At 48.0% G+C, this 24061-nt stretch overlaps 1 protein-coding gene across 1 annotated transcript in view; it reads right to left on the bottom strand.

Moving 5' to 3' along the window:
- LOC108646250 (complement C3) overlaps positions 1-22051 on the bottom strand; it is a 73171-nt gene extending 51120 nt beyond the window's left edge. The window contains exons 1-12 of the mRNA XM_031899490.1: positions 21946-22051; positions 18261-18453; positions 17886-18048; positions 15314-15384; positions 14630-14724; positions 13481-13563; positions 13083-13170; positions 6296-6398; positions 5085-5202; positions 3522-3637; positions 1996-2142; positions 1038-1250 (exon numbers count right to left, since the gene is read on the bottom strand). Coding sequence (XP_031755350.1) covers positions 1038-1250; positions 1996-2142; positions 3522-3637; positions 5085-5202; positions 6296-6398; positions 13083-13170; positions 13481-13563; positions 14630-14724; positions 15314-15384; positions 17886-18048; positions 18261-18453; positions 21946-22007 — 1452 coding nt within the window. The 5' untranslated portion in view covers positions 22008-22051. The remainder of the gene's footprint in view (positions 1-1037; positions 1251-1995; positions 2143-3521; positions 3638-5084; positions 5203-6295; positions 6399-13082; positions 13171-13480; positions 13564-14629; positions 14725-15313; positions 15385-17885; positions 18049-18260; positions 18454-21945) is intronic.
- Positions 22052-24061: the final 2010 nt, after the last annotated feature.

The following is a 24061-nucleotide window of genomic DNA, read 5'->3' as shown; positions in this document are numbered from 1 at the left end:
TTCGTCTGATCTTGCATATCAAATACCATGGGCAATGGTCATAGTTTTTGTTTTAAATGTTTCCGTGGATTTAATCAAGAGGAATATTAATCAAATATCATATAGGTACATAAAGGGGTAATCTCCCTTTACTGTTCATGAGTCGCCAGTTAGTACCCTATTCCCTGTAGGACAGAGGTATTCCTATTGCCCAGGGGTAGTTGCTCCCTGGTTCCCTAGTGTATAAGAGCTTAGGGAACGTGTGTTTACTATTGTTCTGAATTCCACCAATGCACCAAAGGACCAGAGGTTTAGGCAGGCTACAGTACAGGACACCAAGATCACGCCCTAAGGCAGTGATCGCCAACCAGTAACTTGTGGACAACATGTTGCTCACCAACCCCTTTGATGTTGCTCCCAGTGGCCCCAAAGTAGGTGCCCATTTTTACATTTCTGGCTTGGAGAGAAGTTTTGGAAGCATAGAGATGCACTTTTACTCCAAGCAGAGCCTCCTGTAGGCTAGATGTCCACTTGGGTTACCAAATAGCCAATCGCAGCCCTTATTTTGGATCATCTAAAGAACTTTTTCATGCTTGTGTTGCTCACCAACACTTTTTACCTCTGAGTGTGGCTCCCTAGTAAAAAAGGTTGTGGTTCCCTGCCCTAAGGTAACAATTCTTTATTAAAGCTGGGGTTAATAGACTGGGCATGTTGTGCTTTACTTTGCTTTCATACCTCCCAACTTTCCCAATTTTCGCAGGACTGCCCAATTTTAACAGCTCAGCTCAGTTAGACAAGTAGGCCTTTGGAAGAGCCCAGAATGTGCTTCATCTGTGTTTATGGTTGAACCACAACAAGGCCACTACCAATAAGTTTGTTATAAAGGGTTAACTGACCAGTATCAGGAAAGGTAATTATCATTAAACATGTGAAATGTGAATTTATCAGTAAATGCAAATGTGCTAACACACTCTTCATTAGTCTATGTCTTTGCGGGTTGTAAAATACATTAAGGGCAATGGAGTTTTGCATGTTCACAGGGTTGTATGTCTGGTTACCAAATAGGTGAAATGCCGGGTTTGTTCTGCAACGTCTGGGGAGTCAGTTTTGATGTAGAACGTCACTATGAGAGTGCCTCCGAGTTTTAGCTCCGATCCAGGGACGCTGATGTGCAGGTAATTATTAAACGAGTAGGAGGGACGGTAGGCTTTAGCAGACATAGTCGCAGTTGCTTGGTGCTGGGGTTGCACACCTTTCTTGTCTGTTTTGACCTGATAACAGAAAATATAAAACATAAGGCAGTATCCTGGGAGCCCTTCATATACTTCTATGTCTTCCAGTGGCTTTGCCTATTCTGCAAAATGTTGCCCAGCCCAATAGGCACAAGCTTTGTTTTATTGCTTGGCTGGTTCTGTATATACAAGGCAATGGGAGAGTCATAGCAGACACACAAGTGCAAGAGATCCTCTCACCAACACAAAAAGTCACTGTAGCTTTGTGCATTTGAGCTTGGGTTTCCATACTTGTGATCCGCCCGATACTTAAATTCTGCTCCCATTAATATAGTTCCGGTGATAGCCAATCATTATCCGCAACAAGTGGTTTGTTGTGACCATTGGATGGGAATGTAAGATTGTTTAGATGAAGAGGATTTAGCAAAGTTGTGTCATGTGTTGCATCTTGGGGCCCCTCTGGGGGGGGTTTGTAGGCAAGGGCTTTGCTGATTCTTTTTATAATTTAGGAGCATCTGTAAGATAATTTCCATGGCATATAATTTGCCATTGTTCTTCAGTTTCCCTCCCTACTGCCTGAGAGAAGAGAAGCCAGGAGAATTTTGGGAGAATTTAGGTTGTTACGCCAATGGAGAAAGTACTTGACATCATATATAATAGCAGGGGCTGCACTACCATACTGCCAGTTACTGCCAGTTACTGCGAGCCTTCCCATGATGCCTGAGCCCAGGCAACAGTTTAATTGAAATTGCTTTCCTTTAAAAACAACATATTTGGTACTGACAGAAATATTCATCGCTGCCATTCCTTCTTGAGTGTTGAGTTTCAGCCTAGCGGTGCCGTCAGCTTGAGTTTCCCCACGAATGTTTCCCGGATGAACCACCACGGGGATCTGATTAGCAGGTGAGCCATCGGGATTGGTTACAAGAACCTGAAAGAAAAAGAAATGCATGATATATATATATTTATACAGAGAGAGAGAGGATTCTACAGTGCAATTTTCAGCCAATTGGCCATTAAACATGTTATAGTTACTTTTATAATTACCCTACTGAGAGGAACTGAGGAGATTACCTGGGGGTGAAAAAGGGTTGGTGAAAGTGATTCCAACATGTGGTTGTGGAACTATTATGATAACCCAGGCAGGAAGGGGCAGCAGTTGAGAGTTGATCCTCAGAAACATTACTATAGTTAATATATATATACCCGACTGTGTAGCCCCGGGGGCAGCCATTCCTGCACTGGTACAGCTGGGGTGTTTGCTACAGAAACCCTACTATAGTTTATATAAATACCCCGCTGTGTAGCCTCCGGGGGCAGCCATTCCTGCACTGGTACAGCTGGGGTGTTTGCTACAGAAACCCTACTATAGTTTATATAAATACCCCGCTGTGTAGCCTCCGGGGGCAGCCATTCCTGCACTGGTACAGCTGGGGTGTTTGCTACAGAAACCCTACTATAGTTTATATAAATACCCCGCTGTGTAGCCCCGGGGGCAGCCATTCCTGCACTGGTACAGCTGGGGTGTTTGCTACAGAAACCCTACTATAGTTTATATAAATACCCCGCTGTGTAGCCTCCGGGGGCAGCCATTCCTGCACTGGTACAGCTGGGGTGTTTGCTACAGAAACCCTACTATAGTTTATATAAATACCCCGCTGTGTAGCCCCGGGGGCAGCCATTCCTGCACTGGTACAGCTGGGGTGTTTGCTACAGAAACCCTACTATAGTTTATATAAATACCCCGCTGTGTAGCCCCGGGGGCAGCCATTCCTGCACTGGTACAGCTGGGGTGTTTGCTACAGAAACCCTACTATAGTTTATATAAATACCCCGCTGTGTAGCCCCGGGGGCAGCCATTCCTGCACTGGTACAGCTGGGGTGTTTGCTACAGAAACCCTACTATAGTTTATATAAATGCCCCGCTGTGTAGCCCCGGGGGCAGCCATTCCTGCACTGGTACAGCTGGGGTGGTTGCTACAGAAACCCTACTATAGTTTAAATAAATACCCTGCTGTGTAGTCCCGGGGGCAGCCATTCAAAGAAGAAATGGCTGCCCCCGGGGCTACACAGCAGCTTTGTTTATATAAGCTATAGTAAACACACCAATTGTACCCATAGGGGAAGCCATTGAAGGAGAGGGCACAGTCACTGGCTTTCTGTTATGGCCAATCAGTAGGGGTATAGTTACTCACCCTGGTTACTATGCAGATCCCAACATAAAGATATTATCAGATAATCTGGTTACTATATATTATGGAACAACCGCTTGTGAGTCTCTGGCTCTGGGAAGTTCAGACAGGAAATTACCGTTAAATCGTAAGACAATCCAGGCTTGAAATACTGGGGGGATTTGCTGAAGAGGATTCTGTAAGGAGATGAGACGATATAGATTTCCTCCAACTGAGCTTCTACCATGTCGGTGCCTGCGAGAGACGTACAGTTGGTACAGACGGCTGGGGAGATCTGACCCACAGTTCTACTCACACATATCTGATAATCACAACCCAAAGAATCAGGTTTCCAGAGGAAATTTACAGGGTTCTAATAATGTGATGCAGAACGTAAGCTCTGTGGGGCAGGGACTTTCCTACTTTGTCTCCACTTAATCTCTGTATACACCTGTACCCCCCAACTCCTACACCTGTACCCCCCAACTCATACACCTGTACCCCCCAACTCATACACCTGTACCCTCCCAACTCATACACCTGTACCCCCCAACTCATACACCTGTACCCTCCCAACTCATACACCTGTACCCTCCCAACTCATACCCCTGTACCCTCCCAACTCATACCCCTGTACCCTCCCAACCCATACACCTGTACCCTCCCAACTCATACACCTGTACCCCCCAACTCATACACCTGTACCCTCCCAACTCATACACCTGTACCCTCCCAACTCATACACCTGTACCCACCCAACTCATACACCTGTACCCTCCCAACCCATACACCTGTACCCTCCCAACTCATACACCTGTACCCCCCAACTCATACACCTGTACCCTCCCAACTCATACACCTGTACCCTCCCAACTCATACACCTGTACCCCCCAACTCCTACACCTGTACCCCCCAACTCATACACCTGTACCCCCCAACTCCTACACCTGTACCCCCCAACTCATACACCTGTACCCCCCAACTCCTACACCTGTACCCCCCAACTCATACACCTGTACCCCCCAACTCATACACCTGTACCCCCCAACTCCTACACCTGTACCCCCCAACTCATACACCTGTACCCCCCAACTCCTACACCTGTACCCCCCAACTCATACACCTGTACCCCCCAACTCATACACCTGTACCCCCCAACTCATACACCTGTACCCCCCAACTCATACACCTGTACCCTCCCAACTCATACACCTGTACCCTCCCAACTCATACACCTGTACCCACCCAACTCATACACCTGTACCCTCCCAACTCATACACCTGTACCCTCCCAACTCATACACCTGTACCCTCCCAACTCATACACCTGTACCCTCCCAACTCATACACCTGTACCCTCCCAACTCATACACCTGTACCCCCCCAACTCATACACCTGTACCCTCCCAACTCATACACCTGTACCCCCCCAACTCATACACCTGTACCCCCCAACTCATACACCTGTACCCTCCCAACTCATACACCTGTACCCTCCCAACTCATACACCTGTACCCCCCAACTCATACACCTGTACCCCCAACTCATACACCTGTACCCCCCAACTCATACACCTGTACCCCCCAACTCATACACCTGTACCCCCCAACTCATACACCTGTACCCTCCCAACTCATACACCTGTACCCTCCCAACTCATATCACTGTATAAAATGATGGGAAAGTTTCCCAGTTCCTACCTGTTGCAGTGGCCACAGAGACTGTCATATATAACTTGTAGTTCAACATCTCAACTGCATTAAGATACTTCCGAAGGTGTACCCCTTTCAGCTCAGCACGTCCTTTGCCTTTATTAATCTGAGTAAAGGAGGTGCAGCACAAATTAGAGAACAGCAGGACTCATTTATGGATGCAGTGAAATTTGGTAAAAGCACATTTTGGATTCATATTAGCATGTAAAATCCCAGTATAATAATGGGGACCCACTCAGTAGGTTCTCCTGTACTTTCCGATGTACCGATATGGTTGCAAATTTGCCTCCATCGTGAAAAAAGTTTCCTCTTTATGCATTTGTGGGCCAGTGCTATCACTTCCGGTACATGGTGTCAATAGCGCAAGATTCACTTGGTGCAATATGATCTGTGGCTACAGAAGCAAGTGACTAATGGAACCCCAGCATTTATGCCAGGCCCAGACTGCTGGTGGTTTCTGGGTCCCCTTGGATTCATAGCTTGCACAGCTCATTAGAGCAAGGTGGGCAAGTGTACTGAGGCATATATGGATCCATGTACCCGTTAGAATAGCCCCAAGGCATGCTCAGTTTGGCGGCCATTTCAGAGCTTTCACCCCAAGCGGTAATGGCAAGAAGTCTGACATTAAGAATAATCTTATTATCTGTAGGTTTAGGACTCCGAGACCTAGGGGGAGTAGATAGCTCTACCTGTAGTATGACTAAGGCTGAGGGCAGGTGTGTATTGTGCCCAAACCTCCCACTGCCACTTCCTGTTCACTTGAATGGAAAACACACAGTAAAGGACTGGGATGTGCCGGGCCCACCAGCTGCCATCTCAGAACCCCGACCACCCCAGCCTGACCCCACACACCCCTCCTGCCCTTGACACACGCCCTCCCACCAAACCTGCCCCCACGGCCACAGCAAATTTATCCCCCACCCCAGTCCTGGGCAGAATGCCACCCTGGGCTGATGGGTCCACCCGTTTTTTTCCCCGTGCCCCCCGGCCCAATCTGATGCTGAAAACTCATGATTTTTAAATCTTTTTTTGAAATGTGTTTCCCATTCAGGTAGTTGAAGGGGCATGTCCACCAGAGGAGAATGTGCCAAGTGTGCCAAAGCCCTAAACACTTCCGTATGCCAGTCTGTCATGCTGAGTATTTACTTGCACCTCAGGTCCCCTCATTTGGTGTTATAGAGAAATGGAATCTGTGCTACCTGTACTCTCGCTAGAGACTCTGGGATTCCTGTCCTTGTGCCGTCCTTCTGTACCCCAAAGAGCACGAACGCGTGTCCTTCCACAGGCCTCCCAAACAGGTAGCTGGGCACATAGAGCTGATATTAGCCCCCGGGGTGTCACTGACCCCTATACCCCCCACTCACCCTGCACAGATACTCACTGAGTGTCACTGACCCCTATACCCCCCACTCACCCTGCACAGATACTCACTGAGTGCCACTGACCCCTATACCCCCCACTCACCCTGCACAGATACTCACTGAGTGTCACTGATCCCTATACCCCCACTCACCCTGCACAGATACTCACTGAGTGTCACTGATCCCTATACCCCCCACTCACCCTGCACAGATACTCACTGAGTGTCACTGATCCCTATACCCCCCACTCACCCTGCACAGATACTCACTGAGTGTCACTGACCCCTATACCCCCCACTCACCCTGCACAGATACTCACTGAGTGTCACTGACCCCTATACCCCCCACTCACCCTGCACAGATACTCACTGAGTGTCACTGATCCCTATACCCCCCACTCACCCTGCACAGATACTCACTGAGTGTCACTGATCCCTATACCCCCCAATCACCCTGCACAGATACTCACTGAGTGTCACTGATCCCTATTACCCCCACTCACCCTGCACAGATACTCACTGAGTGTCACTGATCCCTATACCCCCCACTCACCCTGCACAGATACTCACTGAGTGTCACTGACCCCTATACCCCCCACTCACCCTGCACAGATACTCACTGAGTGTCACTGACCCCTATACCCCCCACTCACCCTGCATAGATACTCACTGAGTGTCACTGACCCCTATACCCCCCACTCACCCTGCACAGATACTCACTGAGTGTCACTGATCCCTATACCCCCACACACCCTTCACAGATACTCACTGAGTGTCACTGATCTGTATACCCCCACTCACCCTGCACAGATACTCACTAAGTGTCACTGATCCCTATACCCCCCAATCACCCTGCACAGATACTCACTGAGTGTCACTGATCCCTATACCCCCACTCACCCTGCACAGATACTCACTGAGTGTCACTGATCTGTATACCCCCACTCACCCTGCACAGATACTCACTAAGTGTCACTGACCCCTATACCCCCCATTCACCCTGCACAGATACTCACTGAGTGTCACTGATCCCTATACCCCCCACTCACCCTGCACAGATACTCACTGAGTGTCACTGATCCCTATACCCCCCACTCACCCTGCACAGATACTCACTATACCCCCACTCACCCTGCACAGATACTCGCTGAGTATCACTGATCCCTATACCCCCACTCACCCTGCACAGATACTCACTGAGTGTCACTGATCCCTATACCCCCCACTCACCCTGCACAGATACTCACTGAGTGTCACTGATCCCTATACCCCCCATTCACCCTGCACAGATACTCACTGAGTGTCACTGATCCCTATACCCCACACTCACCCTGCACAGATACTCACTGAGTGTCACTGACCCCTATACCCCCACTCACCCTTCACAGATACTCACTGAGTGTCACTGACCCCTATACCCCCACACACCCTGCACAGATACTCACTGAGTGTCACTGACCCCTATACCCCCCACTCACCCTGCACAGATACTCACTGAGTGTCACTGATCCCTATACCCCCCACTCACCCTGCACAGATACTCACTATACCCCCACTCACCCTGCACAGATACTCGCTGAGTATCACTGATCCCCTATACCCCCACTCACCCTGCACAGATACTCACTGAGTGTCACTGATCCCTATACTCCCCACACACCCTTCACAGATACTCACTGAGTGTCACTGATCTGTATACCCCCACTCACCCTGCACAGATACTCACTGAGTGTCACTGATCCCTATACCCCCACTCACCCTGCACAGATACTCACTGAGTGTCACTGATCCCTATACCCCCCACTCACACTGCACAGATACTCACTGAGTGTCACTGACCCCTATACCCCCCACTCACCCTGCACAGATACTCACTGAGTGTCACTGACCCCTATACCCCCCACTCACCCTGCACAGATACTCACTGAGTGTCACTGATCCCTATACCCCACACTCACCCTGCACAGATACTCACTGAGTGTCACTGACCCCTATACCCCCCACTCACCCTTCACAGATACTCACTGAGTGTCACTGACCCCTATACCCCCACACACCCTGCACAGATACTCACTGAGTGTCACTGACCCCTATACCCCCCACTCACCCTGCACAGATACTCACTGAGTGTCACTGATCCCTATACCCCCCACTCACCCTGCACAGATACTCACTATACCCCCACTCACCCTGCACAGATACTCGCTGAGTATCACTGATCCCTATACCCCCACTCACCCTGCACAGATACTCACTGAGTGTCACTGATCCCTATACCCCCCACACACCCTTCACAGATACTCACTGAGTGTCACTGATCCCTATACCCCCCACTCACCCTGCACAGATACTCACTGAGTGTCACTGACCCCTATACCCCCCACTCACCCTGCACAGATACTCACTGAGTGTCACTGATCCCTATACCCCCCACTCACCCTGCACAGATACTCACTATACCCCCACTCACCCTGCACAGATACTCGCTGAGTATCACTGATCCCTATACCCCCACTCACCCTGCACAGATACTCACTGAGTGTCACTGATCCCTATACCCCCCACACACCCTTCACAGATACTCACTGAGTGTCACTGATCCCTATACCCCCCACTCACCCTGCACAGATACTCACTGAGTGTCACTGATCCCTATACCCCCCACACACCCTTCACAGATACTCACTGAGTAGCACTGATCACTATACCCCCCATTCACCCTGCACAGATACTCACTGAATGTCACTGATCCCTATACCCCCCACTCACCCTGCACAGATACTCACTGAGTGTCACTGACCCCTATACCCCCCACTCACCCTGCACAGATACTCACTGAGTGTCACTGATCCCTATACCCCCATTCACCCTGCACAGATACTCACTGAGTGTCACTGACCCCTATACCCCCACTCACCCTGCACAGATACTCACTGAGTGCCACTGACCCCTATACCCCCCACTCACCCTGCACAGATACTCACTGAGTGTCACTGACCCCTATACCCCCCACTTACCCTGCACAGATACTCACTGAGTGTCACTGACCCCTATACCCCCCACTCACCCTGCACAGATACTCACTGAGTGCCACTGACCCCTATACCCCCACTCACCCTGCACAGATACTCACTGAGTGTCACTGACCCCTATACCCCCCACTTACCTTGCACAGATACTCACTGAGTGTCACTGATCCCTATACCCCCACTCACCCTGCACAGATACTCACTGAGTTTCACTGATCCCTATACCCCCACTCACCCTGCACAGATACTCACTGAGTGTCACTGATCCCTATACCCCCCACTCACCCTGCACAGATACTCACTGAGTGTCACTGATCCCTATACCCCCACTCACCCTGCACAGATACTCACTGAGTGTCACTGATCCCTATACCCCCACTCACCCTGCACAGATACTCACTGAGTGTCACTGATCCCTATACCCCCACTCACCCTGCACAGATACTCACTGAGTTTCACTGATCCCTATACCCCCACTCACCCTGCACAGATACTCGCTGAGTGTCACTGATCCCTATACCCCCACTCACCCTGCACAGATACTCACTATACCCCCACTCACCCTGCACAGATACTCGCTGAGTATCACTGATCCCTATACCCCCACTCACCCTGCACAGATACTCACTGAGTGTCACTGATCCCTATACCCCCCATTCACCCTGCACAGATACTCACTGAGTGTCACTGATCCCTATACCCCACACTCACCCTGCACAGATACTCACTGAGTGTCACTGACCCCTATACCCCCCACTCACCCTTCACAGATACTCACTGAGTGTCACTGACCCCTATACCCCCACACACCCTGCACAGATACTCACTGAGTGTCACTGACCCCTATACCCCCCACTCACCCTGCACAGATACTCACTGAGTGTCACTGACCCCTATACCCCCCACTCACCCTGCACAGATACTCACTATACCCCCACTCACCCTGCACAGATACTCGCTGAGTATCACTGATCCCTATACCCCCACTCACCCTGCACAGATACTCACTGAATGTCACTGATCCCTATACCCCACACTCACCCTGCACAGATACTCACTGAGTGTCACTGACCCCTATACCCCCCACTCACCCTGCACAGATACTCACTGAATGTCACTGATCCCTATACCCCCACTCACCCTGCACAGATACTCACTGAGTGTCACTGACCCCTATACCCCCCACTCACCCTGCACAGATACTCACTGAATGTCACTGATCCCTATACCCCCACTCACCCTGCACAGATACTCACTGAGTGTCACTGATCCCTATACCCCCCACTCACCCTGCACAGATACTCACTGAGTGTCACTGATCCCTATACCCCCCATTCACCCTGCACAGATACTCACTGAATGTCACTGATCCCTATACCCCCACTCACCCTGCACAGATACTCACTGAGTGTCACTGATCCCTATACCCCCCATTCACCCTGCACAGATACTCACTGAGTGTCACTGACCTCTATACCCCCCACTCACCCTGCACAGATACTCACTGAGTGTCACTGATCCCTATACCCCCCATTCACCCTGCACAGATTCTCACTGAGTGTCACTGATCCCTATACCCCCACTCACCCTGCACAGATACTCACTGAGTGTCACTGATCCCTATACCCCCCATTCACCCTGCACAGATACTCACTGAGTGTCACTGATCCCTATACCCCCCACTCACCCAGCACAGATACTCACTGAGTGTCACTGATCCCTATACCCCCCACTCACCCTGCACAGATACTCACTGAGTGTCACTGACCCCTATACCCCCCCACTCACCCTGCACAGATACTCACTGAGTGCCACTGACCCCTATACCCCCACTCACCCTGCACAGATACTCACTGAGTGTCACTGACCCCTATACCCCCACTTACCCTGCACAGATACTCACTGAGTGTCACTGATCCCTATACCCCCACTCACCCAGCACAGATACTCACTGAGTGTCACTGACCCCTATACCCCACACTCACCCTGCACAGATACTCACTGAGTGTCACTGATCCCTATACCCACACTCACCCTGCACAGATACTCACTGAGTGTCACTGACCCCTATACCCCACACTCACCCTGCACAGATACTCACTGAGTGTCACTGATCCCTATACCCCCCATTCACCCTGCACAGATACTCACTGAGTGTCACTGACCCCTATACCCCCCACTCACCCTGCACAGATACTCACTGAGTGTCACTGACCCCTATACCCCCCACTCACCCTGCACAGATACTCACTGAGTGTCACTGATCCCTATACCCCCCACTCACCCTGCACAGATACTCACTGAGTGTCACTGATCCCTATACCCCCCACTCACCCTGCACAGATACTCACTGAGTGTCATTGATCCCTATACCCCCCAATCACCCTGCACAGATACTCACTGAGTGTCACTGACCCCTATACCCCCACTCACCCTGCACAGATACTCACTGAGTGTCACTGATCCCTATACCCCCCACTCACCCTGCACAGATACTCACTGAGTGTCACTGACCCCTATACCCCCACTCACCCTGCACAGATACTCACTGAGTGTCACTGACCCCTATACCCCCCACTCACCCTGCACAGATACTCACTGAGTGTCACTGATCCCTATACCCCCCACTCACCCTGCACAGATACTCACTGAGTGTCATTGATCCCTATACCCCCCAATCACCCTGCACAGATACTCACTGAGTGTCACTGACCCCTATACCCCCATTCACCCTGCACAGATACTCACTTAGTGTCACTGACCTCTATACCCCCCACTCACCCTGCACAGATACTCACTGAGTGTCACTGATCCCTATACCCCCCACTCACCCTGCACAGATACTCACTGAGTTTCACTGATCCCTATACCCCCCACTCACCCTGCACAGATACTCACTGAGTGTCACTGATCCCTATACCCCCCACTCACCCAGCACAGATACTCAGAGTGTCACTGATCCCTATACCCCCCACTCACCCTGCACAGATACTCACTGAGTGTCACTGACCCCTATACCCCCCACTCACCCTGCACAGATACTCACTGAGTGTCACTGACCCCTATACCCCCCACTCACCCTGCACAGATACTCACTGAGTGTCACTGATCCCTATACCCCCCACTCACCCTGCACAGATACTCACTGAGTGTCACTGATCCCTATACCCCCCACTCACCCTGCACAGATACTCACTGAGTGTCACTGATCTCTATACCCCCACTCGCCCTGCACAGATACTCACTGAGTGTCACTGATCCCTATACCCCCCACTCACCCTGCACAGATACTCACTGAGTGTCACTGATCTCTATACCCCCACTCGCCCTGCACAGATACTCACTGAGTGTCACTGATCCCTATACCCCCCCACTCACCCTGCACAGATACTCACTGAGTGTCACTGACCCCTATACCCCCACTCGCCCTGCACAGATACTCACTGAGTGTCACTGATCCCTATACCCCCCCACTCACCCTGCACAGATACTCACTGAGTGTCACTGACCCCTATACCCCCACTCACCCTGCACAGATACTCACTGAGTGTCACTGACCCCTATAGCAGAGAAATACATCTATTTACAAGTACTCACTGTGCCTCAATATCCACTGAAAATTTCTCAGAAGGAATATAATAGAAAGTATTTTCTGGCTTCAGAGTGACTTCTATTGTGGGCAGTACTGCAAAGAGAAAAATAAAACTTTTTTAGCTGAGAAAAAAGCTACAACTACAGGTGCCCAGTGCTATAAAGTGGCAATTCTGATTGGGTGGGGTTGCCACCTTCTCTATAAAAAATATGGGCCTTCCTTTCTTTTTAACCTTTTATCAATAACATTGGCATCATTAATTGTTTTTACAGACCAGGCCGCTTAAATCCTGGCCGGCAGGGCTGTATCTATATATATAGGCACCCAAGGGCCTGCAGCAGCCTTAGGGGGGGTAACCCTTGGGTGGGTATATAATCAATAATATAAAAAAAAATCTACTTACCATATTCCTTCACTTCAAAATTGGTGGTGTAATCCTGTTGAGGGGTATCTTCATACTTTGCTGAGACGGTCCATATCCCGACGCTGCCAATTTATTAGTGCAGATACAAAGGAGATATGGTTATTTGCCAATTGCATCCAATAGAATACTGAGGGTGTATGTGTGTGAACAAAACCACCCATCATGCTCTGACAGCATTTCCCTTGAATGTCCGTTTAATTGGAAACTTTGACTGACCAATTAATGATTAATGTAGGAGTTAAACATACGTATGGAAGTGCAGACAGCAGCAGTGCAACATGTGAGCATAAAGGTGACTGACTTTGGTCACTTTGGGGACTTTATGGTCCTTGTCAGGATCTAGGAGAAGTGCAATTGGTGTCTTATTCCTTAATTCTATGAAAACAGCTGAGAAACAAATGAAAAGAACCCAGTAGATACTGGAACAGCATAATCGGTTGTGTTATGTAATTATCACTGGGGTGGGGGTGAGATAGAAATTACAGCAGCGGAGAGAAGCTGGAAGGCCAAATAGCGTAGTACCGAAGGAGTAGGCAGAAGAACAGTCAAACGAGTCCGGGTCGTGGCAGGCAGCAAAGATTCACAGGTGAGGGTCAGGCAAAAGCAGGGCTGGGCCAAGGTATTTTGGCACCCTAAGCAAGGGCTTCAATCAGCACCCCTACCCTTCCTGATTGCCCCCATGTTCCTGTGCCAGGCTGCCAGCAGCCATTTTATTGACCTATGTGCCTGTGTCAGTGGCCACTATATTGCCCCCCCATCTGTATTTGTGCCAGCAGCAGCCAATCCCTCATATTGCCCCCAAACCCCCAGTCTGTACCTGTGCCAGCAGCCATCATATTGCCCCAAGCCCCCAATCTGTACCTGTGCCAGCAGCCAGCAACAAACTTCAGAACTTTTCTCACTTTGCAACGGACCAGCTCTCTCTGTTTGAATGACGGCGTACGTGTACGCTACCCCTTACTGCGCATGCATCAGAGCACCAGCGAGATAAGAGGAGAGCGCGTCAGTTTATTAAGGTATGTGCCGGCAAAGAGAGGGGCAGGGGTGCGCTCCTGGGTCCCGGCTACCGAGTAGAGTGAACAACACACATGCCAGAGAGGGTGGGAAGGCGGTTTTGGAAGGCCTTACCTCACAAGCTTGGGCAGATCATATGTCTCAGACGAGATCCCGGATTTACTGGTAGGGCGGAAGGTCTCTCTCATCACAACGATGCCATCTGGGTTCTACAGAGACAAGGCCTTTGTTAAACTCAGAGTTATGGCTGAGCATACAGAGGGACCGTACATCTAGTTTTCCCACAAACATGCACATATGGCAAAGTCTGGCAAATTGTAAAAACTGAAACACTAAGTATAAATTGATAGAGTAGGGCAACTTCATGGTGTAGAAAAGTTTTGAGCAAGAAAAACACCTTTCTGGAGGATATAACATTATTCTGCAGGGCTCTTTCATGTGAAAACAAAAAAAAAGAAAAGATACAACTACTACCACCTCTACTAGTACTACTACTACTAATAATAATAATATATGAGGCAGGGGATCTCTTCTCTGCTTCCCCTCAATTCCAGTCTAGCTGCCTACTCATGACTCTAGCTGCCTACTCATGACTCTAGCTGCCTACTCATGACTCTAGCTGCCTACTCATGACTCTAGCTGCCTACTCATGACTCTAGCTGCCTACTCATGACTCTAGCTGCCTACTCATGACTCAAGCTGCCTACTCATGACTCTAGCTGCCTACTCATGACTCAAGCTGCCTACTCATGATTCTAGCTGCCTACTCATGACTCAAGGTGCCTACTCATGACCTACCAAAAATTCGACGACCATTGGTTTTGTAATTGGATTCATCTTGTAGTTCATGGAGAAAACCCGATACATAACTGTGGAGAAATAGATTGAGTATGTTGGTGAGAATACAAAGGGCATTGCTGTTTGACTGAAGAGCAAGAATGTGACCAAGAGAAGAGGAAATTGTATTGTATTGAAAAGATCCATGCATCGGCCTTTGTCCTCCACAGCTACATAACTGCCTGTGTCTATGGTAGGCCCCACCCCCTGTTCTTCCCAACAATACCCTCCCACACTACCAATGAGAGGCAGCATCAACCACTCATATAATTGTCTACATTGAGCCCTGTGCTGCCTGCTGGGCTTCCTTGTAATCCTCCAATGAACCAAATCAGATAATGTTTCACTAAAATATATATTTAAAGAAAACCATAACCCCAAGAATGAAACTTAACTTAACAGATTCTTTGGGGCCCATGTACTGACCAACAGATTTTTTTTTATCGATTCTGATTTTTAGCTTTAAAAATTAGCAGAAAAAAGAAGTTGTGACCTTTTCCGAGATTTACTATTCGTCACAACGGCTAAAAATCCAAATCAGACAATTCACCATCTAAAACTTGGCAAGTTCATGTAGAAGCCAATGACCAATGGTGCGACAATTCGAAACTTTCGAGTTTTCAAGGCGACAATTGGGAAAAAAAGCAGTTGTTGCAACTGTTTCCCGTTCCGACTTTTCATATGGGATTTTTTTTTTTTTGTAGAAGTTAGACATTAGAGAAAATGGGGGGAATTCACAAAAGTGGAGGTAGCCCTTTTTTGGAGTAAAACTGGTGGAAAACACTTTCACCAGATTCACAAACAGAAATCTGTCTAAATTCCGACTCAACCGCCACTTTTCTGTTTTTGGTGAAAGAAAGACAGTTTACAGACACTTTTGTGAATTTGTCGTTTAAACGACATTTATACGACGTTTTAATGGCATTTTTCCCCGACATTTTCAAAATGGAGTAAAGCTCAGTGTAACTCTGTCAGATCAATTCTAAGCTCTTCTGTTTTGTTTCACATTTGCATGGTTATGCTAGTTTTAGCTCAATCAGTGAGGTAATAATAACATTTTGAGTGAATATATTGTAAACATTTTTATTAAAAGGAAAAGTAAAGCCTCCCAGGCAAATGTTTAGTTTTAGCAGCAGTGCCCCCTCTTTAATCACTTCACTGACATTTTCCCCAACTTATCTGCACCCCCATAGCATGTCCTGAACTACAGAGCTGCCTGACAGCATCAGCCCCCACCTGTTCCCAGCAGCCATCTTGGTGGCACATACACACTGGCACCCACACTGGGATATTGGGGTACAGGGTTGGACTGGCCCCAACAGGCACTGGATAAAAACCCAGTGGGCCTTAGTCCTGTTGGACCTCTATTCACCGGGCATGTTGGCGTGTGGGCCGGATTGCTGCTGCCCAGTAATGAGTAGGGGCTAGAGAAGAAGGTTTTTAGACAATTAAATCTTGTTACAGAAGTGGAATTACACAGAAATATAGAAAACATTAGAAAGCCCAGATTGTCCTGAAAAAATGATGTATAGTTTCCCTGGGCAAAGTAAAATTACCCCTCAGGAAATGCCCCCAAAGTGAAATGGCAAATGGCAAATGAAATGCAAAATCCTGCAGGTAAAATCCTTACCCCAAGGCTCCTGTAGCTGTGGGACTGGGTTTGGTGGCACCGACAGATTTACTAACAGCTAAAGGCAAATTCATAAAAAAAAATGTCGGGAAAAAGACAAAATCTGAAAACTGTCTGTTTAAAAGATAAATTCACAAAAGTGGAGATAGAGGTTTGTGATTTAGGTGGAAAATCCGACAAATCTATCTCCACTTTTATTTTGTCGGAATATCACCACTTTTGTGAATTCCCCCCAATGAGTTTAGTCGAATTTTAAAATGAAAAAAAATGAGAAACTATAGCGTTTTAGTAAAAGTGCCCCTTTATATCATATTAAGTGGCCTATTAAATAATCTCCCCAAACTGGAATATATATATCAGTAAATATTGCCCTTTTACATCCTTTTCCTTGAGCCGCCATTTTGTGATGGGCTGTGTGTTCCCTCAGAGATCAGGTGACAGGAAGTGATGCAGCTCTAACTGTAACAGGAAGTAGTGTGGGAGTAAGAGACAGAACTCTGCCCATTCATTGGCTGAACTAACATGTATGTGTTCCTTTGGTTTGTTTGTGTGGAACATGAATTGTATGATCCCAGGGGGCGGCCCTTAGTACTTAAAATGGCAGTTTCCTATTTAGGATTACCCAATGGCACATACTACTAAACAAGTATGTTTATATGAAAATGGTTTATTTAGATGAAGCAGGGTTTTACATATGAGCTGTTCATGCAATATATTTGTATAGAGACCTCCATTGTTTAGAGGTGTATTTTTTCTTTAATAAGCAAATAAATTGTTTTTTTTTCTGAAATTTTAACTGTCTTTTACCCATTAACTCCCACAAGTGCAACAACAGGTAAATTAGGTAGCGGTGTCAATAAATAATGGCTTCCTATATCTCTCAGCAGCCATGATCAGCCTTACCTTTAGATCCTGGGGTGTAGATAGTCTTGTCTGTCTGAATGAAGATATAGCCGCTGCTGTATTGCAACATCACAGCTTTCTCCAGTGTACATGAACCGGAGCTCACACTGACATACACAAACTGATTGTTTCTTGTCTCTTTGGGGAGTTGGTCAGAGGGAATCTGGAGGAAGACAGGCTATTAATACAATATAGGCACAACTCAGACAGTAAAGGTGCGGAACATCTCCCATATTACACAGGGTACGACACAAACTGCTCTCACCCTACCAAACACAACAGAAACGCAATAACACCTCTCAGAACCCCACATATATTCACTGGCCGCATCATGGGCAGCCATTTTAGGTAGAGTCACGTGTCATTCCATCTCACCTTTACTGTGGCACTTCCAAGAAACCCATTGTTATTATTCAAGGAGACTTTGGCTGATGCAAGACTGAGTTTCTTCTGAGGGAAGTCCTGGATAAGGATGTTGGCCTCAAATGCAGAGTTGTGTCCTTGAGCATCTACCACAATGGTCTCTTCCGTCTCTACACGTAGCAAGCTTGGTGTTATCAGAGTGCATCTGTGGGGTAGATATATGGTTTTGTTGTACTTGATCCCAACTAAGATATAATTACCCCTTATTGGGGCAGAACAGCCCTATTGGGTTTATTTAATGGTTAAATGATTCCCTTTTCTCTGTAATAATAAAACAGTACCTGTACTTGATCCCAACTAAGATATAATTACCCCTTATTGGGGCAGAACAGCCCTATTGGGTTTATTTAATGGTTAAATGATTCCCTTTTCTCTGTAATAATAAAACAGTACCTGTACTTGATCCCAACTAAGATATAATTACCCCTTATTGGGGCAGAACAGCCCTATTGGGTTTATTTCATGGTTAAATGATTCCCTTTTCTCTGTAATAATAAAACAGTACCTGTACTTGATCCCAACTAAGATATAATTACCCCTTATTGGGGCAGAACAGCCCTATTGGGTTTATTTAATGGTTAAATGATTCCCTTTTCTCTGTAATAATAAAACAGTACCTGTACTTGATCCCAACTAAGATATAATTACCCCTTATTGGGGCAGAACAGCCCTATTGGGTTTATTTAATGGTTAAATGATTCCCTTTTCTCTGTAATAATAAAACAGTACCTGTACTTGATCCCAACTAAGATATAATTACCCCTTATTGGGGGCAGAACAGCCCTATTGGGTTTATTTCATGGTTAAATGATTCCCTTTTCTCTGTAATAATAAAACAGTACCTGTACTTGATCCCAACTAAGATATAATTACCCCTTATTGGGGCAGAACGATCATATTGGCTTTAATTCACATTTAAATTTTTTTAGTAATAGTAATTATATTCGTAGTAGTATAGCAATCTAAATTATGGAAAGACCCCTTATCCACAAAACCCCAGATCCTGAGCATTCTGGATAACGGGTCCCATACCTGTACTTTCCCATAACTGCCAGATCTCTACCAGAAAATCTTCTAGAAGAGCTGACATGTAGCACACCTCCCAACATTTGAAAAATGAAAAGAGGGACAAAAAGACTTTTTTTTACCGCGCCCACCTTTGTGGCCACGCCCCAATTACCACACCCCATTTTTTTATAAAAATTCTCCTTTTATATAGATGAAATGGTGGGATCAGACCCAAATGTGCTATACCCTCATACTGTACTACCTAAGGAAAACAATATAGCAACTCCTACATATAAAATACAAATATAGAGAGAAGGCAGTCAGTTATAAGTGAGTTACAACTATGTACCAGTTTTGCCCCCCCATACACAGTGCCCGCAATGGCCCAATAGACAGTAACCCCCATACACAGTGCCCCCCAAAGACAGTAGCCACCATAGATAGTACCCCCCATACACAGTACCCCCATATACAGTACTCCCATACACAGTTCCCCCATAGACAGTATCCCCATACACAGTGCCCTCATAGACAGTGCCCCCATACACAGTGCCCCTCATTGCCCCCATACACAGTACCCCCCATAGACAGTGCCCCCCCATAGAAAGTGCCCCCATAGACAGTAACCCCCCATAGAAAGTGCCCCCAATTGCCCCATAGACAGTGCCCCCAATTGCCCCATAGACATTACCCCCAATTACCCCATAAAAAGTACCCCCATACACAATGCCCCCATAGAAAGTGCCCCCAATTGCCCCCATAGTCAGTACCCCCATACACAGTGCCCCCCAATACACAGTGGCCCCCATACACAGTGCACTTCATACACAGTACCCTTTATAAACTGTAGATATGATCCCAATGCAAGGGACAGGCCCAAGCTGTACACTCAGTGTAGGGTCACTTTTAATTCTCTTATTTTCCAAAAACAATTGGGCCACAATAGGCTGTGCATAATGCTTTGGGAGCAACCCAACTGGGTTCCCTGTACCTCTTATAAAATGGAAACAGAGAGCCACTTGAACCTAATACATGCACCCATAGTTCCCAATAGCAAAAACGCTTTGTTGTAACTCCCACCCTTTCCAGCTACAGTCAGGTGATCAAAATGAGCCAATAAAAGGGCAACTATTAGGGGATTTTAACCTTGAAAGCAAGTAAGTTGCAGGTAAAAATATAAATTGAAGCAGTAGAATTCTTAATGTATCAGATAAAAGTGAGTGTAGGGCAGGCCAGACTAGGGGTGAGTGAGTGTAGGCCAGACCGGGGGTGAGTGAGTGTAGAATAGGCCAGACCGGGGGTGAGTGAGTGTAGGACAGGCCAGACCGGGGGTGAGTGAGTGTAGGCCAGACCGGGGGTGAGTGAGTGTAGAATAGGCCAGACCGGGGGTGAGTGAGTGTAGGACAGGCCAGACCGGGGGTGAGTGAGGGTAGAATAGGCCAGACCGGGGGTGAGTGAGCGTAGAATAGGCCAGACCGGGGGTGAGTGAGCGTAGAATAGGCCAGACCGGGGGTGAGTGAGCGTAGAATAGGCCAGACCGAGGGTGAGTGAGCGTAGAATAGGCCAGACCGGGGGTGAGTGAGCGTAGAATAGGCCAGACCGGGGGTGAGTGAGCGTAGAATAGGCCAGACCGGGGGTGAGTGAGCGTAGAATAGGCCAGACCGGGGGTGAGTGAGTGTAGGACTGGCCAGACCGGGGGTGAGTGAGTGTAGAATAGGCCAGACCGGGGGTGAGTGAGCGTAGAATAGGCCAGACCGGGGGTGAGTGAGCGTAGAATAGGCCAGACCGGGGGTGAGTGAGTGTAGACAGGCCAGACCGGGGGTGAGTGAGTGTAGGACAGGCCAGACCGGGGGTGAGTGAGTGTAGGACAGGCCAGACCGGGGGTGAGTGAGTGTAGGACAGGCCAGACCGGGGGTGAGTGAGTGTAGGACAGGCCAGACCGGGCCAGTAAAACATTTGATGTAGAGTTTGCAGAGGGAAGATAAGAGAAGGAACCCAAGTAGGCTAAAGCTTAAGCACTGAGTTTAGGGCACAGGCAGGGCAGTTGCTGGGGGGATCCCAACTACTGATGAGTTTTGACAGAGTAGCGCAGGGTTTTCATTTCAATACATGTAGAGCCGAAGGAGCGGATCCCATGAAAAGCAATTCAAGTTCATGCAAAGCAGAAGGAATCCTGGCAAGAAAGTCCAGTTTAACTGCTAACGTGTCCATTTCTATTGAGTATCCTGTAGGCTAAAGCTCCCTCACTGGGTGTTACAGCACAGTCGGAGCAGTTACTGATCACTGGTAATCTAGTTATCTGCCTTGCAAGGACCAGACATGGAGTTTGGTTCATGTTTTGTCCCTTGCAAGGCAGATAATTAATTGGTTACTCAGTGGGAAATGCACACAGCAAAATGAGAAAGGAACGTGTTGGACAAAACAACTTCCAATTCCATAATCCTATGATTCCAAAATACAGACAGTAAAGCTAATAATACAGACAGACAGAGAGTCGGTGCAGCAGATCTATACAGGCTAATACCTCAGACATTGGGAATATTTGGCAGAATTGCGGCAATGGAACAATACAAACACCCTAAGACAGAGAATGGACATTGGGATATGGATTTTGGGGACTTATACTCACTGTTGGGCGTAGGATCCGGCCACTAGCAAAAGCAGAGACAGGCAGAGAGTTCTACAGCCCATGGTGCAGACTGGACACTATGCAGACTCAGTTGGATGGGGCAGTTTATATGAAATGTTTATGTGTGAGGGTCATACCCTTCAGCTCACTGCCCTATCGGTAACTGGGTGGAGCCAAAGAGATTTCCAAACTGGCAGATTTCTATGGAAAGCAGCAATTGTGTAACAGCACCGGAGATAATGTCGGAAATACAGTAATTATGTGAAGCAGAAGACCTTTTAGTGACCCTTTTTGGGTTTAGAACACAAATTATTATTTCAAATGCTGTAAACAGTCCTTGGTGGCAATGGGGCTCCCTAAAACATTGTTGGCCAGGGGGTAAGGGTTTCATTGGTGCCATTGGTGTTCAGTGGAACTTACCTTTATAGTTCATCAGCAGCTTCTCCGTTGACTTCTTCGGCTCCTCAGTGGCTTCAGGCATCTCCAGCAGCTTCTTCGGGCTCCTCCGGTGGCTTTGGGCCCCTCCGGCGAGATCCTTCCTCAAAGTTGCCTTCTCTATTTTTTAACATTTTAATCTTGAACCAACAAGTGTATTTGTAGCTGTAATATTGGTGTGTAGGCGCCATCTCAGTGCATTGTGCCTGAGTCTGAGCTTTCAGCCAGCCCTACACATTAGAACTGCTTTCAGCTAACCTATTGTTTCTCCTACTCCCATGTAACTGGAGGAGTCCCAAGCCGGACTTGGATTTCTTACTATTGAGTGCTATTCTGATACCTACTGGGAGCTGCTATCTTGCTCCCTTCCCATTGTTCTGCTGATTGGCTGCTGGGGGTGAGGGGGGGGGGATATCACTCCAACTTGCAGCGCAGCAGTAAAGTGTGCCTGAGTCTGAGCTTTCAGAAGGAGCCAGCGCTACACATTAGAACTGCTTTCAGGTAACCTATATGGGAACATACAAAGTGAGTTGGTTTTCAATTACCACTCTAATAGGAATGATTTAAGGATCAGACTTGCTGCCTCAGTATCCCATGACCCAAAACCGGTTTTTGGAATTTTGTCTATAAGTAGTATTGTTCGGTGCGTCGACGTTGTCCTTTTTTCAGCTGCAGACACTGAAAAGAACTTAGATGCTTTAGGTCATTGTTGCGCAGCTGACTTCCTCCTATTCGCCACTTTGCAAGTCAAATTCAAGCTGAAGAGTAAAAAGGAAACTTTGCTGCATACTTTCCCCTGTTGCACCCTACCCACAGGTGATAATGAGAAGGGGTAAATAACCTCTTGGACATGTTGGTGCAGTCATTGTGAGTAACAAAAGGTACCTTTGGGCAAGGGGGTGAAGATTAAGGGTACATTTATTCGTGTGGAAATTGCAAGACCTTCTCCTTAGGTTTGGCAGGAAGATGATTTTGTGACATTAAATTGTCTCATTATATCAATTGCCACACGAGTGGGGTCATATATGCCATCATATGGCACACACAGGCAGCATAGGGCAGGCAGAGTATGGCACACACAGGCAGCATAGGACAGGCAGAGTATGGCACACACAGGCAGCATAGGGCAAGCAGAGTATGGCACACACAGGCAGCATATGGCAGGCAGAGTATGGCACACACAGGCAGCATAGGGCAGGCAGAGTATGGCACACACAGGCAGGGTAGGTCAGGCAGAGTATGGCACACACAGGCAGGGTAGGGCAGGAAGAGTATGGCACACAAGTATGGCACAAACAGGCAGGGTAGGGCAGGCAGAGTATGGCACACACAGGCAGCATAGGGCAGGCAGAGTATGGCACACACAGGCAGCATAGGGCAAGCAGAGTATGGCACACACAGGCAGCATAGGGCAGGCAGAGTATGGCACACACAGGCAGCATAGGGCAGGCAGAGTATGGCACACACAGGCAGGGTAGGGCAGGCAGAGTATGGCACACACAGGCAGGGTAGGGCAGGAAGAGTATGGCACACACAGGCAGGGTAGGGCAGGCAGAGTATGGCACACACAGGCAGGGTAGGGCAGGCAGAGTATGGCACACACAGGCAGGGTAGGGCAGGCAGAGTATGGCACACACAGGCAGGGTAGGGAAGGCAGAGTATGGCACACACAGGCAGGGTA

This window comes from Xenopus tropicalis, chromosome 3 (assembly GCF_000004195.4).
Source record: "Xenopus tropicalis strain Nigerian chromosome 3, UCB_Xtro_10.0, whole genome shotgun sequence".
NCBI classification, from domain to species: Eukaryota; Metazoa; Chordata; class Amphibia; order Anura; family Pipidae; genus Xenopus; species Xenopus tropicalis.
The sequence above is the reverse complement of the archived record's forward strand: the minus strand, read 5'-3'. Positions and strand labels throughout refer to the sequence as shown.